The 17,207-nt window shown below is 40.5% G+C and overlaps 1 protein-coding gene across 1 annotated transcript in view; it reads right to left on the bottom strand.

The window, feature by feature from the left end:
* Nucleotides 1–1,684: 1,684 nt before the first annotated feature.
* LOC106568696 (amyloid beta A4 precursor protein-binding family B member 1-interacting protein) overlaps nucleotides 1,685–17,207 on the bottom strand; it is a 34,332-nt gene continuing 18,809 nt past the window's right edge. Inside the window, exons 11-13 of the mRNA XM_014139262.2 lie at nucleotides 4,335–4,433; nucleotides 3,735–3,855; nucleotides 1,685–1,926 (exon numbers count right to left, since the gene is read on the bottom strand). Coding sequence (XP_013994737.2) covers nucleotides 1,838–1,926; nucleotides 3,735–3,855; nucleotides 4,335–4,433 — 309 coding nt within the window. The 3' untranslated portion in view covers nucleotides 1,685–1,837. The remainder of the gene's footprint in view (nucleotides 1,927–3,734; nucleotides 3,856–4,334; nucleotides 4,434–17,207) is intronic.

Here is a 17,207-nt window from a genome sequence, read left to right as displayed (position 1 = left end):
ATCAAAATAAATATGAAAAGAGCAAAGGACAGGTAAAAAGTTAGAGGAAAACCCGCCATAGTCTTCTAAATACCTAACCCTTAGATAGTTATTTTTTTGCGGAACAATTGCACAAATTCTAATGCTAAAGATACACCAGAATGGCTTCCTAAGAGGTGTTGAGTGTTCCTAAATAGTCTAGTAGTCTCAGTCCTGACCTAAATCTGCTTGAAAATATTATTGTCCATCAATGATTCCCAACCAAATATACTGAGTTTGAGTAATTTTGACAAAAACCCTAAGAGTTGTGCAAGGTTATTAGAATCTTATTAAAAATGATTCACAGCTCTAATGGCTGCCAAAGGTGCTTTCACACTGGGGTGTGAAGACATTCGCAATCAATACATTTTCATTTCTTAACATTTTCTGTAAATGTTCTTTCACTTTGAACAAGAGAAGTAAGTTGTAATCCCTTTTTATATTTAATTTTAGTATGAAGACAGTGCAATATGTAGACTTTCAGTAGCGACTGCATTGTTGGTTAAGGGCTTGTAAGTAAGCATTTCACTGTAAGGGTACATCTGTATTTGGCGCATGTGACAAATAAAATTTGATTTGATGTAGGAGCATACAAATGCAATCTTACTCCCAAGAAGGTAATTATCATGGATTTTTTTGTATAAAAAATCTAAGTATATCAAAAATTGGAATGATTGATAATAGTATTTTTTATATAAAAAAAATATCATTATTGATATAAACATGTAAATTATTGATATAAATTGTTTAAATTATTAATATAAAAAATGATATGAATATGTTAAAAGGGCTTTCTGTAATGCGTGGTACTTGACAAAACAACTTCTGTTATCCCCCCAGATAGCATATGAACACGTCATAAGCAAGAGAGGCATAATAATTCATGTCCAACTGTGTAAACTAGCAGGAAATGTGTTTTTAAATGTAAAAAACGGAGTTAGAGCTGTCAAATCCACTGCCGGCATTAAACCTAAAGAGGACATTACCATTGGCTACACGGAGTAGCATTTAACAGAAAGCCTTGTTTTCAAACACTGGAATGTGAGATGTAATCTACACCTCGATTAGGATGATAGAAATCCTCATTATTTAGGTTAATGATTTTTCAATTTGAGCATAATTATTTCTATATAGCCTAGATTTTCTCGTTCTGAACTTTAATCCGAGTGGGGTGGATGTGGCTTCGTGACAGTGATCGCAAGAGCAGCTGCTCACCGATTTGATGCCTCCAATGCTGTTCCACCTCTGACACTGCCAAAACATCTGTATGTGGGTGTCGGCCTTTCCCGGTTAACGCTTGATCTGATTGAATCTAGCCTTTTAGGTCTTATTAATTCTGCTATATTCAACACATAAATAACCCAAGAACATGCATCATCAGTTAAAAATATAAATATATTATTTAACTAGGCAAGTCAGTTAAGAACAAATTCTTATTTACAATGATGGCCTACCAGGGAACAGTGGGTTAACTGCCTTGTTCAGTGGCAGAATGACAGATTGTTTTACCTTGTTAGCTCAGGGATTCGGTCCAGCAACCTTTTGGTTCCTGGGCCAACACTCTAACCACTAGGCTACTGTACCTGCCCCCTCAGTCAATGGTTTGGAAATGTCTTCACTACATTCCATTGTCCAATCATGTATTTTCAGATCAGTTACTTCAAAGAAGGAAGGGTGCATTTTATTGGAGCAGGGCCCTTCACCTCCAGAGGGTTGTATTTCAGCAAGCATTGTCCATGTAGACTGGGCCTGTCTGTAGGTAGATTGAGAATGTCCTATGATAGTCATGGTTGTGCATTGAGGGGGTGGAGCTCCTTCCCTAGACCCCAGAGCCCCAACCAGGAGGGTGCGGGGGAATAAAGTCTGGGGGAGGTTCAGGGAGGTCCTCCTGAGAGGTGTGTCCATTTGCTGAGGAAAGGAAAACAATATTTATTATTTAGATTATGTTTTGGGTTTGACCATATTATATTCCATTTGTGTGTGGTTTTTGTTTAACTATCCTTGTGGGTACCAGAAATCCTCAAAAGGATAGTAAAACAAGGAAAATTCAGACAGGAGGAAAATTGCTATTTTAGAATTAGGGTTAGGATTAAGGTTAGGGGTTATGATAAGGTTAAGGTTTAGGGAAAATAGGATTTTGAAAGGGAATACATTTTTGGTCCCCATAAGGATGTGCGTACAGTTGTCAGAAGTTTACATACACTTTTATGTTGGAGTCATTAAAACTCATTTTTCAACCACTTCACTAATTCCTTGTTAACAAACAATAGTTTTGACAAGTCAGTTAGGACATCTACTTTGTGCATGACACAAGTAATTTTTCCAACAATTGTTTACAGACAGATTATTTCACTTATAATTCACTGTATCACAATTCCAGTGGGTCAGAAGTTTACATACACTAAGTTGACTGTGCCTTTAAACAGCGTGGAAAATTGCAGAAAATTATGTCATTGCTTTAGAAGCTTCTGATAGGCTAATTGACACCATTTGAGTCAATTGGAGGTGTACCTGTGGATGTATTTCGAGGCCTACCTTCAAACTCAGTGCCTCTTTGCTTGACATCATGGGAAATCAAAATAAATCAGCCAAGACCTCAGAAATAAAATTGTAGACCTCCACAAGTCTGCTTCATCCTTGGGAGCAATTTCCAAACGCCTGAAGGTACCTCGCTCATCTGTACATACAATAGTACAGATGAATAGCAAGTATAATCACCATGGGACCACACAGCCGTCATACCGCTCAAGAAGGAGACGTGTTCTGTCTCATAGAGATGAACGTACTTTGGTACGAAAATGTGCAAATCAATCCCAGAACAACAGCAAAGGACCTTGTGAAGATGCTCGAGGAAACCGGTACAAAAGTATCTATATCCACAGTAAAACGAGTCCTATATCGACATAACCTGAAAGGCCGTTCAGCAAGGAAGAAGCCACTGCTCCAAAACCACCATAAAAAAGCCAGACTACGGTTTGCAACTGCACATGGGGACAAAGATCATACTTTTTAGAGAAATGTCCTCTGGTCATAATGACCATCATTATGTTTGGAGGGAAAAGGGGGAGGTTTGCAAGCTGAAGAACACCACCCCAACCGGGCAGCACGGGGGTGGCAGCATCATGTTGTGGGGGTGCTTTGCTGCAGGAGGGACTGGTGCACTTCACAAAATAGATGGCATCATGAGAAAGGAAAATGATGTGGATGTATAAGCAACATTTGAAGCAACATCAGTCAGAAAGTTAAAGCTTGGTCGCAAATGGGTCTTCCAAATGAACAATGGCCCCAAGCATACTTCCATAGTTGTGGCAAAATGGCTTAATGACAACAAAGTCAAGGTATTGGAGTGGCCATCACAAAGCCCTGACCTCAATCCCATACAAAAGTTGTGGGCAGAACTGAAAAAGCGTGTGCGAGCAAGGAGGCCTACAAACGGAACGTTTGACCCAGGTGAAATAATTTAAAGGCAATGCTACCAAATACTAATTGAGTGTATGTAAACTTCTGACCCACTGGGAATGTGAAAGCTGAAATAAATCATTCTCTCTACTATTATACTGACATTTCACATTAAATTAAATTGGTGATCCTAACTTACCTAAGACAGAGAATTTTTACTAGGATTAAATGTCAGGAATTGTGAAATTAATTTAAATGTATTTGGCTAAGGTGTATGTAAACTTCTGACTTCAACTGTATGTGTGTAATTGTATCACCTCTGTGCACAGTAGGTGTGGAAGGGCTGGAGGCAGGCAGACTAGTCAGGTGCAGAGTGGAGCTGATGGTTGATGCTCTCCTCACTGCCATCTGGTAGTTCTTGTACAGGATGGCCCCATACTAAACAAAGATAGATACAATAGGTACACACAACATACAGTGCAGTGAAAAAGTATTTGCCCCTTTTTGAATTTTCCCTACTTTTGCATATTTTTGATACTGAATGTTATCAGATATTCAACCAAAACCTAATATTAAATAAATGGAACCTGAGAAACCTACATTCCAAGTAAAGACAATATGTTGTGTTTCCTACAGGTTATAGAGAAGAGCACAAGCTCTGAACTCTTTACTGTCATTGTAAAAGAGCTTGTGCTCTTCTCTACAGTATTCACTGTAGTGTTTTTGCAGACTTTAGTCCGCAAAAACACTACAGTGAATACTATAGTATTTATACCATAGTATACTATAGTCTTTTTTTCATGTGGGAGTTGCTAGGACCATACTGGAAAGAATAATGTGAAAAGAATATAACTGAGCCTGCACAGTACAGCTCAGGTTGGCAAGATAGTAGGAAAAGAGTATTAATAAAGCCTGACCTTGGCTACTCTGATGGAGTTGACCCAGAGGGAGAGAGTGTGCTCATCATCACAACACAGGAATCTGATGTGTTGGGACTCCTTCTGGATCTGAGGATGCTTTGGGGAAAAGAACAGAACAAATGGTATTGATGGTAATCTCTGCTCTTAGCGCAACATCTCCTGTGCATGCAATGTATGTCACAAAATACTGTATTGATGCTTGATTCACTGCGCCGTCTTTGTTCAAGTAGTCCAGTATTTTTGTTGTTGTTGTAGTTCATCAAATAGACAACAGGGGGCAGCCAATGCTCACATGAGTCAAGCCATTAGAGGAGCACTATTTGTATTGCACTACCATGTTTCAAGTTTGATTAGTCGTATGTACAGGATACACATTGTATACACTGTCCAACGAAATGCTTACATCCATGTGGGTTGCACTACCATGTTCTCAAACCCTCTCACATTAAGAACCTTTCTCGTTCATGTTAAGAATGCCTGAACATTATCATACACACAAAATAAATGGTGAGTAAAAAATAAAGGCCCTAATTTGAACCATAGCTTTGTTGCCTGTTTGAAATCAAATTTGAAGATAAACAATTTTTTTACTAGAAGGGTTCTTTGGCTGTCCCCATAGGAGAACCCTTTGAATAATCTTTTTTGGTTCCCGGTAGAACCCTTTAGGGTTCCATGTAGGCCCCTTTCCACAGAGAGTTCTACGTGGAACCAAAAAGGGTTCTCCCTGGAACCAAAAAGGGTTATTTCTATTGGGACAGCTGAAGAATCCTTTTGGAACACTTTTTTCTAAGAGTTTAGGGACACTGGTGAGGAATAATTTTTTCTCCAAAATGGACAGAAAAGAATTCTGGTCATATGTTGTTGTTATCAACCATACAGTTTAAATATGCTAAAATTCAAGGTAAACAGCAACTTAAGTTAACTGCTATAATGTACCTTTAAAAACAGATCATTGTCAGACGTGGTTCTGCAAGTAACTGACATAAATATTAAGCAACCAATATTGAAAAGCAACCAAAGTGCCTGTCAAACATGGGAAAACCATACTGTCCATATACTTATGAATTAACATAAATATAAAATATTTCCAATGTGGTCTCAGGGCAATTCATATTATTCTGTACATAAATCTGTGGCACTCAATTTAGTATGATATATTAAGTTACTTAGGTTACATTATGAATGTAATAGTGGTCGTACAATATCATTCGAATTATAGGACGTACAGTATCATGTCTCACCTGGCAATGCCATTACATAATTACTTGTTACTTTTATTATCTGTATATTTTTAAACTGCACTGTTGGTTAGGGGCTCGTAAGTAAGCATTTCACTGTAAGGTCTCCACCTTTTGTATTCGGCGCTTGTGACTAATACAATTTGATTTGATTGGAATAGCATACGGTTTGGATAATGTAACTTATCATACATCTTGAATCAGCAGGTATAGTAACACTGCACTGTAACAACAAATTAGAATTATGGGGAGCATTTACATTGGCGGTTAGGGGAACTAACGATAAAGGTTAGGTTCATTTATGGAAAAAGGTTAGGAGAACTAAAACGACAAAGCTTAGGTGAATTTACGTAGTAGGTTCGGCAAAGGAGACTGGTAAGGGGAGGACGGCTCAGAATAATGGTTGGCATGGAGTGAATGGAATGGTACCAAACACAAGGAAACTATGTGTTTATACTATTCCATTACTTCCGTTCGAGCCATTACTATAAGCCGTCCCCCGATTTAAAGTGCCACCAGCCACCACTGGTGAATGGGGTTAACATTTTACATTTTAGTCATTTACATTTACATTACATTTAAGTCATTTAGCAGACGCTCTTATCCAGAGCGACTTACAAAATGGTGCATTCACCTTATGATATCCAGTGGAACAACCACTTTACAATAGTGCATCCTCAGAGGGTAGGGGGGCCAGCAGGCCAGTGGTGGATGAACGCAGTGCCCTTGTTTGGGTGTAGGGCCTGATCAGAGCCTGAAGGTATGGAGGTGCCGTTCCCTTCACAGCTCTGTAGGCAATCACCATGGTCTTGTTTAGCAGACGCTCTTATCCAGAGCAACTTACAGTAGTGAATGCATACATTTCATTTCATACATTTTTTTTTTTTTCCTGTGCTGGCCCCCCGTGGGAATCGAACCCACAACACTGGCGTTGCAAACACCATGCTCTACCAACTGAGCTACAGGGAAGGCTAATAGCTTCAACATCTTTGTTACATGAACTCTGTTCTTCTTTCCCAAACTGCCTTCATCCACCCCAGATGGGACTCGAACCCACAATCCCTGGCTTAGAAGGCCATTGCCTTATCCATTAGTTTAGAATAAGACCAAGTGGGGATTTTTTTGTATGGACGTCTATGAGAGACTGTCATATTTGGTCCACAACATTTATTGCTAATTTGCTACGTGAAGCTTATTTGATCCAATAGAACTTTCGTAATGTTTAGGTTTTTACAAATGAACTGATAAGTGGATGCTCGTGACAACTTTGAGAAAAAATATTTTATATCAGAGTTGTGTCTGTTGTTTACACACGTATCTGCCCTCTCATTAGCTAGAACGTTCCCACCTGATCTCACCTCCTCCTGCCTGCCGTCCTCCTTTGTGGACATTCATCTCCTAGCAACCAATGCCATGAGCAGCAGCACTTAAATTGCAATTTTGTAAAAACGAATTATAATTTTTTTGCGTTGCTGTCTTCTGCCAATCTAGAAGAACTGGAAGATACTTTTCTTTTGTGTAAATAGTTTGGAGTGATTTTGAGACATTTATCGACTTGGTTCTTGCTAGACTCCCCTGCTGAATCATCAGGCAACACAAGGAAGGAATCGGATAGGAGGACCATAAACCCAACAAGGACAACAACAAGAATTAGGACATATATAAGAAAACAAAACCAACAGAGAGAGAAAGAGAGGATTTCTGGAGGATAGTTCAGGCCTTGATAGTGAAACAAGCATTCAGACGAACAAACAAGCAAAATAGCACTTTGAAAGGAGGTAGAAACATTCCGAACATTGAGAGAGTATCTTAATTTATGTGTAATGTGTTGTTTCATTGAAAAACACATTCAATATCTTTATTTGTATTATTAATAAAATGTGCATTGTTTTAAAAGTGCATTTATCTACAGGTGCATTTTTTAAATAAGCACTTTCATCAAGTAAGCACTTCACATCATTCTAGAGCAGAGTGGATTGTTAAAACAGGTCACCATGGAGATGAATATGGATGCATTCTCTAAGCGTTGTTTCAGAGACCTTGCCATCACGTATCCTGAAAATGTTACGAGTGAGTCAGGAAAAAAGAAATTCAAAAAGAAATTGCTAAGAGAAGAGAATCCCCAGAGACTTCATCCTAAAAGTGAACAGGAAAATTAAAGGAGACCTTTTGTCCTACATGGATGATCCTAATGCTTGGCACACAGCTCTCCATAAGACCTTAAAATGTCAGAAAACAGAACAATGAGGCAACTGTACATTGATTCCACCCTCAAATGTAACATTCATATTCATAACAACGGCACTGTGATGGATCAAGGTTCGGAGGCCAGTCTGGATCAATTTGTCCACTACTTCGACCAAATAAAACCTCTTGTTGCTGAACTTAAAACCGCTCCACTCTCACTACCTACAACAGCCTCCACTCCCTCTGTTCCCCAGTATGTAGTCCCCAGTGTCCCTCTCCCTCCCTCGCCTGCAGCAGACACAGCCCTGATCATGCCTCTCTCACACGTGACACCTGCATCATATAGAGGAGATCAGCCTGGTGCGTCAGCATAGGGGTGAGATCCAGGAGCTGCAGTGTGCAATGAAAAATGTTGAGGAGAACAACCAGGCTCTCAGGATGGAAGTGCGCACTCTTAGAGAGGAACTGTCCAGCACAGACAACACCAGCCACATGCACGACCTCCAGAAGGAGCTACAGTACATGAGCTAAGGCAGGAATTTCTCAGCCACCACCATCCATCTACAAAGAGTCACACAAAAACCCAGGACCAGGCCAACAGCTGAGTCAGAACCCACCAACCAACCCAACCAACAAATGCACCAACCCAGCTGACCATCTCCATGCCCATCTCACGGCCTGTAATTACTCCCATCACTCCTGCCATCCTCCATAGACTTGACGAAAAACCAGATATTATATTAATGATGGACTCAAATGGAAAGTTTATATAGAGAATAAACTTTTCCCAAATAAAAAGGTGTCAAAGTTATGGTGCCCCACAACAGAGAGAGCTACTGGGTGAAATACCACAGTGTGCCATCACAGCAGCAAGATTTGTGACCTTTTGCCACAAGAAAAGGGCAACCAGTGAAGAACAAACACCATTGTAAATACAACCCAGATTTATTTTTATTTATTTTCCCTTTTGTACTTTAACTATTTGCACATCGTTACAACGCTGTATTTGTAATGCCTTTTATTATTTTGGAACTTCTGTGAGTGTAATGTTTACTGTTCATTTTTATTGTTTATTTCACTTTGTATATTATCTACTTCACTTGCTTTGGCAATGTTAACATATCTTTCCCATGCCAATAAAGCCCCTTGAATTGAAATTGAGTTGAATTGAGAGCTATGGAGCTCATGACTGTGGCCCAGCTTGCTCACCAAGCCATATCATCACTCACACCTGGGGACCAATGACCTGCGTGCCCAACATGAGAGGGTGGCCACATCACTAAGGGGACTGATAGACAGGGCCTCCACCATCTTACCCCTTGCAAAGATAGTAATATCTACCCTGCTCCAGAGGAGAGAATTTCAATAATGCCACCATCCAGAGGGTAAATGCCAGCCTCTCTCGGGACTGTGTGCTATGGCTCACTATTCCACCCTCAGCCTGCACTGTCTTTATGACAATGTATACCTGTACAAAGAGACAGTCTTAAAGGATGTTGCTCTGCGTGGCCAGTCCACCTCACCCACCAACTCCCTGAGACAAATAAGACACTCCTTTAGACCTGAATCCGGTGGCGCCTTATAGAGATAGAAGAACAGCCAGCAACCCTGCCCCCCACACCACCCTACACCACTTCTCTCCCAAGAATTGCATGCAGATAGACTGAGCGATGCCCAAGCCGCAAACAGTCAGTGGCCCCATGCACAGTTTGGAGCATCGGGGGTCACACTGCCCTCCACACCACCCTCTTCAATTCCCACTACAACCTCCTTCTCATACTACCAGACTAGGTCCGCCTCAGCACAGCTCTACCAGACCCGGCCCATCACAGCACAGCTCAACCAGACCCGGCCCATCACAGCACAGCTCTACCAGACCCGGCCCATCACAGCACAGCTCTACCAGACCTGACCCATCACAGCACAGATCCACCAGACCCGGCCCATCACAGCACAGCTCTATCAGACTAGGCCCACCTCAACTGCCCAGCTCTACACAGCACCGACCACTACCCTAGGGTGTGGCAAAACACTGTGGATGGTAGTGTTGATGCAGTCCACACCAAGTATCATTCACATCATCAGCCCTCATGTGCTGAGAGTTTGGAGCTTTGCCAGTCACACTGCCCTCCACACCACCCTCAATTCCCCCTACAACCTCCCTCCCAAGCTAGTTTTGGTTACCCTCCCTACTCCCATTCCCAGGACAGGCCTGGGACACTTCTTCCCCCCCATGGCAGCCCCAACCCTGCAAAATTAGCCACACCAAAGCCTCCTGTGCACACCCATAATGGAGCATTGGCGGGAGCTTCATCAGGGTGGACTGAGCTCTGCCAACACTGCTCTCCCAGTTCCCACTCCAGCCCCTGCATCCAGTGACTTGAGGGATGTCTGTCAAATGCTCAGTCTACTCTGCTCTCATGTGGTTGGCCAGGGACCTTGGCAAAGTCTCAGCTCACTCAACAAATAGCTGCAGATGACCCTATGCCTGTCAGCTCTTATGGGAATGAGCTGAATACCCCCCAGACTTTAAATCTAGTAGGGGGCTTGGGCTAATGCACCTAAATGTGCGAAGTATGATTGAAAAAATGGACACAATTGACATTTGGGAACAGGTTCTCTCGGAAACATGGTTAAATGGTTCTGTAACTGATAAAGACATTGAAGTAAATGATTATAATGTATTTAGGTGTGACAGATTACAGAAAGGGGAGGAGTGGCCATATATGTCAAATCTAATTTCATGGAGTGTCAATCTTCAGATATTTCTCTTCCCAAGAAATTTGAGCTCCTGGTTGTAGATGTGTCCATAAACCAGAATACACATTTATTTGTTAATGGGATTTACCGCCCCCCTGCTGCCATGGCAGACGTTATTGGTGGTATAGCTGAGTGTTTAACACTTTTTTTGTCCTTGGAGTTGGTCATTTGAGGGGATTTGAGTCTGGATTGGCTATCACCGGCCACAGATCAATTTAAGAGTATATGCATTGATTTTAGTCTGACTCAATTGATCTCAAAATGCACACGGCTAAATGTGAGAAACCCTGTGAACTCATTGATTGATTTAATTCTCACTAATAAGCCCCATAAATATTTGCCTAGTAGAGTATTTGCATATGATCTCAGTGATCATTGTCCTATAGTATAGTACAGAAAAATACTAATCCTTGTTTAATTAAGATTCTCCTCAAGTGATTTTACATTACATGTTCTTTTCTGATTTAGCCACTCTCCTGTATTACTGACCCTGAGTTGGCTCTAGAACATTTCTTCCCTGCCTAATCTATCTGACTCTGGCATCATAACTGAGAAGAATGGAATAAGTGATGCTTTTCATCATTTTCTCTCAGCAGGCTTTTTATCTAAGAGAAACTGTGGTTTAATTGACGTCAATCAACTGCTTTTCCCTCTGCCAGCCTCTAGCTGACTCAATGGCTAACCCTTCAATTTCTAGTGAATCTTTGTTTTCATTTCAACAATTTACTATCTGTGATGTGCTAGATGCCTTGATTAAGATTGATGTAAAAAAGAAAATCTAGGTCTGATATGCTTGATCCATATCTGTTGCAGCTCTCTGCCCCGCTGATTGCTGAATCATTAACCCATATTTTTAACATGACGATTATCTGGTACTATCCCCAAGGTTTGGAAGGCGGGCAATGTACTCCACCTTCATAAAGATGATGACCCTTGTGACCTAAATAATTATTGCCCTATTTCTAAAATCTCTTGCCCAGGTAAAATGTTACAATCCTTGATTAATTCTCAGCTAAGACCTTTCTTATCTAAGAAATGTACTCTAAATGTACAGTACCGGTCAAAAGTTTGGACACACCTACTCATTCAATACTTTTTCTTTAGTTTAACTATTTTCTACGTTGTAGAATAATAGTGAAGACATCAAAACTATAAAATAACACAGATGGAATCATGTAGTAACCAAAAAAGTGTTAAACAAATCAAAATATATTTTAGATTCTTCAAAGTAGCCACCCTTTGCCTTGATGACACCTTTGCACACTCTTGGCATTCTCTCAACCAGTTTCATGGAATGCAATTTAATTAACAGGTGTGCCTTGTTAATTTGTGGAATTTCTTCCCTTCTTAATGCGTTTGTGCCAATCAGTTGTTATGACAAGGTAAGGGTGGTATACAGAAGATAGCCCTATTTGGTAATGACCAAGTCCATATTATGGCAAGAACAGCTCAAATAAGCAAAGAGAAATGACAGTCCATCATTACTTTAAGACATGAAGGTCAGTCAATCTGTAAAATTTCGAGAACTTTGGAAGTTTTTTCAAGTGCAGTCGCAAAAACCATCAAGCGCTATGATGAAACTGGCTCTCATGAGGACCGCCACAGGAAAGGAAGACCCAGAAGAGGATAAAGTTAATTAGAGTTAACTGCACCGCAAATTGCAGCTCAAACAAATGCTTCACAGAGTTCAAGTAACAGACACATCTCAACATCAATTGTTCAGAGGAGACTGCATGAATCAGGCCTTCATGGTCGAATTGCTGCAAAGAAACCACTACTAAAGGACACTAATAAAAATAAGAGACTTGCTTGGGCCAGGAAACACCAGCATTGGACATTAGACCGGGGGAAATCTGTCCTTTGGTCTGATGACTCCAAATTTTCGATTTTTGGTTCCAACCGCAGTGTCTTTGTGAGATGCAAAGTAGGTGAACGGATGATCTCTGCATGTGTAGTTCCCACCGTGAAGCATGTAGGAGGTGGTGTGATGGTGTGTGGGTGCTTTTCTGATGACACTGTCAGTGATTTATTTAGAATTCAAGGCACACTTAACCAGCACGGCTACCGCAGCAATCTGCAATGATACGCCATCCCATCTGTACGCCATCCCATGTGTTTTTCAACAGGACAATGACCCAACACACCTCCAGGCTGTGTAAGGGCTATTTGACCAAGAAGGAGAGGGATGGAGTGCTGCATCAGATGACCTGGCCTCCACAATCACCCAACCTCAACCCAATTGAGATGGTTTGGGATGAGTTGGACCTCAGAGTGAAGATAAAGCAGCCAACAAGTGCTCAGCATATGTGGGAACTCCTTCAAGACTGTTGGAAAAGCATTCCAGGTGAAGTTGGTAGAGAGAATGCCAAGAGTGTGCAAAGCTATCATCAAGGCAAAGGGTGGCTACTGAAGAATCTAAAATGTATTTTGATTTGTTTAACACTTTCTGGTTACTACATGATTCCATTTGTGTTGTTTCTTAGTTTTGATGTCTTCACTATTATTCTACAATGTAGAAAATAGTATAAATAAGGAAAACCCCTTGAATGAGTAGGTGTTTCCAAACTTTTGACTGGTACTGTACATCAGTAAGGTTTTACGCCAGGTCATAGCACTATCTCTGCTGCATCCCTAGTAATAAATAATACGGTTAATTGTATGGATAAAAGGCAACATTGTGCTGCCCTCTTAATTGACCTGTAAAAGGCTTTCAATACTGTTGATCACTCACTGCTAATTCCAAGGCTTTCCTCAATTGGCCTAGACCAGGCTGCATGTAACTGGTTAAAAAATGACTTGACAGATAGAACTCATTGATCTATCTACTGATGGTGTTAAATCAGGTTTCCTGGATATCACAAAAGGTGTCTCGCAGGGGTCGATTCTGGGTCCTGTACTTTTTACTGTTTGCATTTGCAATATCGACTTGTCTGTAAAAAAAACTGTAACCTACACTTGTATGCCGATAATACTGTTGTGTATGCTATTGCTCCCACGGTTGACCAGGCTCTATCTGAACTATAGTCTGCCTTCATTGTATTACAGAAACACTTTATTGACCTGAAATTAGTATTGGATGCAGGTAAAACTAAGCATATGTTGTTCTCTAGAGCACATAAAAATAACTCTGATTTAAACTTATGTACTTTGGATGGTGTCCATATTGATCGTGTCCCTGCTAATAAATATCTGGGCATCTGGATAGATGAAAAGCTGTCTTTTAAAAAGCATATGGAGGAGTTAGTTAATAAGCTGAGAATAAAAATGTGCTCTTCTATATAAATAGGACCTGACTCTCACTAAATAGTAGATAGCAGATTATTCAATCAACGTTCCCATCGGTCCTAGACTATGGTGACATCATCTATATGGACGCAACTGCCACTTCATTAAAACCTGTTAGGGCTAGGGGGCAGTATTTGCACGGCCGGATAAAAAAACGTACCCGATTTAATCTGGTTATTACTACTGCCCAGAAACTAGAATATGCATATAATTATTGGCTTTGGATAGAAAACACCCTAAAGTTTCTAAAACTGTTTGAATGGTGTCTGTGAGTATAACAGAACTCATATGGCAGTCAAAACCCTGAGACAAATCCTGACAGGAAACTGAAATCTGATGTGTGGATATCACTTCAAACATTTGCCATTGAAACACACAGTGGCTTGCGATTCATTTAGCCTCCTACCATCAAAATTGACTGAAAGAGAGGATGTTTACCTTGGTCACAGGAAATGGGCCATTACCATTGTGACGTCGGCGCCCATGGGTACTCTCCCTTTTCGAAACGTTTTGAAAGACAATGCAACCATCCCAATGGAATATTATTGAAGCCCTGGTTGAAAAAGCCCCTAAAGATTTATGTTATACAACGTTTGACATGTTTGAACGAACTTAAATATATTTTTTTTGCTCATTCCTGACGACAAGTCAGACGCAGACGGTACATTTTCACTAGCCTTCGGAGCGCGCTAACGCTATTGGGACATAAATTATTAACTGTTTTGAACAAAACTACATTTGTTATGGACCTGGGAATCCTAGAAGTGCCTTCTGATAAAGATAATCAAAGGTAAGGGATTATTTACAATATTATTTTTGATGGTTGATCGTTCCAAGATGGCTCAAAACATGTATAGCCTAGACAATTTTTCTGGACATACCACGTCATTTATTGCAAAGTGTGATTTCCCAGTAAAGTTATTTTTAAATCTGGCAAAGAGATGGCATTCAAGACATGTTAATCTATAAGTCTTTGACTGACAATATTACATTTTAACAATGTTTTCGAATAGTAATTTTGTAAATTGTAGCGCTAATAAACCGGAAGCATTTGAGGCAAAAGATTTTCTGAACGGCACACGCCGATGTAAAATGCTGTTTTTATATATAAATATGAACTTTATCGAACAAAAAATGCATGTGTTGTGTAACATGATGTCCTAGGAGTGTCATCTGATGAAGGTTGTCAAAGGTTAGTGCTGCATTTAGCTGTGTTTTGGGTATTTGTGATGCATGCTAGTTGCTTTGAAAATGGCTGTGTGATTATTTCTGGCTGGGTACTCTGCTGACATAATCTAATGTTTTGCTTTTGCTGTAAAGCCTTTTTGAAATCGGACAATTCAGGAGAGGTGTATCTATAAAACGGTGTAAAATAGTCATATGTTTGAGAAATTGAAGTTATAGCATTTATGAGGTTTTGCATTTAGCATGACGCGATTCCACTGGCTGTTGATTAGGGTGGGACGCAAGCGTCCCACTGGCCCAGAGAGGTTTTTAAAGCTGTTAGATGCAGTTTATCGTAGTGCACTTTATTACGGGCGACCATTTTATAAAGCCCTTTTACAAAAGTCCCACTGTACCTAATATCTTTACTAAACTTTAGACATACGAGTTACCACACCCGGTCTCAGGGATAGTTAGCTCTGGAAATTCCTTTGGTCTCTACTGAGTTAGGTAAATCAGCTTTTAGTTTTCTTGCACCTTATTTGTGGAACAATCTTCGAAATGTTCTTAAATTTGATGTTTTGGTGCCTCTAGGGCAATTCAGAAGGCTGATTGGGGGACCATATCACTGATGAATGTGTTTGAATTTTGTTCTTTCTGCTTGCATTTTGTATTTATATTGATGTGTGTATTTTCTGTAATTTACATTATTCAGGGCTCATCTGTAAAAGAGACCTTGGTCTCAGTATGACTCCCTGATAAAATAAAGATTAAATAAATGTATTTCCATTGTTGGAGCAGTCAGTCGACTATCTTGTCAATATAATAGATCATCGTTGATATAAATTAATTATTGCGAACTTCATGAACCTACATTCATTTCCTTGCTGGTGTGACCTTACCATGAGAACCACCACTATCATAAACTTAACTAATTTCCTGAAAATGTGAGGTGTAACTGTAAAGAGAACATGGGGGCAGATCTGGGTTCACGAACTATGGCAAATTATTCCAAATATTTTAGCTGGGCTTGATTTAGCTTGCCGGGCACAATGGAGCCAATAGAATAATAGCAAAAAGGGAAAATCCTGCCCTTCTGGCACTCCAAGCAGGCTAAAGCAAACACTCAAAGTATTAGAAAGATTTCAAATAGCATTTGAATCCAGTTCTGGAGAGCACATGGGGGCTGAGCGGTAAATTGTAGTTGGTGTAGTAAAGACCATCATACACAGCTTAACCAAGTTGCAAGGTTCTCAATACTGACCCCAAACATTATTTTGAAGGGAAACCACAACCCAGCATGTCAGAGCTGCTTTGCACTTCAACCAACTAAGACCTCACTTCCCCCTGCTTTCGTTCTGTCTGAGCAAGTCCTATTCTGGGTATGGAAAATATTCCTTATTAAAATGCCTCCTCCTTGACGATTGACATTAGGTCATTTTAAGTTGACCCCTGTCTGTCTCTCTGTCTGTCTTGTATTCTCAGTCTCTCTCGTTCCACATAACAGCTGGTTTTGTGTGATCCTTTAGAGATCACCATTGGAAACATGTGGGTCTGTCTGTGTGGTGGTGTGGGTGGTGCAATGCCAATATGTTAAAGTAGTGCAGTGCACAACTTCCTGTCGAACACATCTAGCCTATACAGTGGTGGGGAAATGATTTTGTATGTTTGCCCACTGACAAAGAAAGGATCAGTCTATAATTTTAATGGTAGGTTTATTTGAACAGTGAGAGACAGAATAACAACAAAAATATCCAGAAAAACGCATGTCAAAAATGTTATAAATTGATTTGCATTTTAATAAGGGAAATAAGTATTTGATCCCCTCTCAATCAGAAATATTTCTGGCTCCCTGGTGTCTTTTATACAGGTAACGAGCTGAGATTAGGAGCACACTCTTAAAGGGAGTGCTCCTAACCGCAGCTTGTTACCTGTAAAAAAGACACCTGTCCATAGAAGCAATCAATCAAGATTCCAAACTCTCCACCATGGCCAAGACCAAAGAGCTCTCCAAGGATGTCAGGGACAAGATTGTAGACCTACTCAAGGCTGGAATGGGCTACAAGACCATCGCCAAGCAGCTTGGTGAGAAGGTGACAACATTTGGTGCGATTATTCGCAAATGGAAGAAACACAAAAGAACTCTCAATCTCCCTCGGCCTGGGGCTCCATGCAAGATCTCACCTCGTGGGGTGGCAATGATCATGAGAACAGTGAGGAATCAGCCCAGAAGTAC

Source organism: Salmo salar, chromosome ssa14 (assembly GCF_905237065.1).
Source record: "Salmo salar chromosome ssa14, Ssal_v3.1, whole genome shotgun sequence".
NCBI classification, from domain to species: domain Eukaryota; kingdom Metazoa; phylum Chordata; class Actinopteri; order Salmoniformes; family Salmonidae; genus Salmo; species Salmo salar.
Note: the sequence above shows the minus strand (reverse complement) of the source record. Positions and strands in the feature narration are given on the sequence as shown.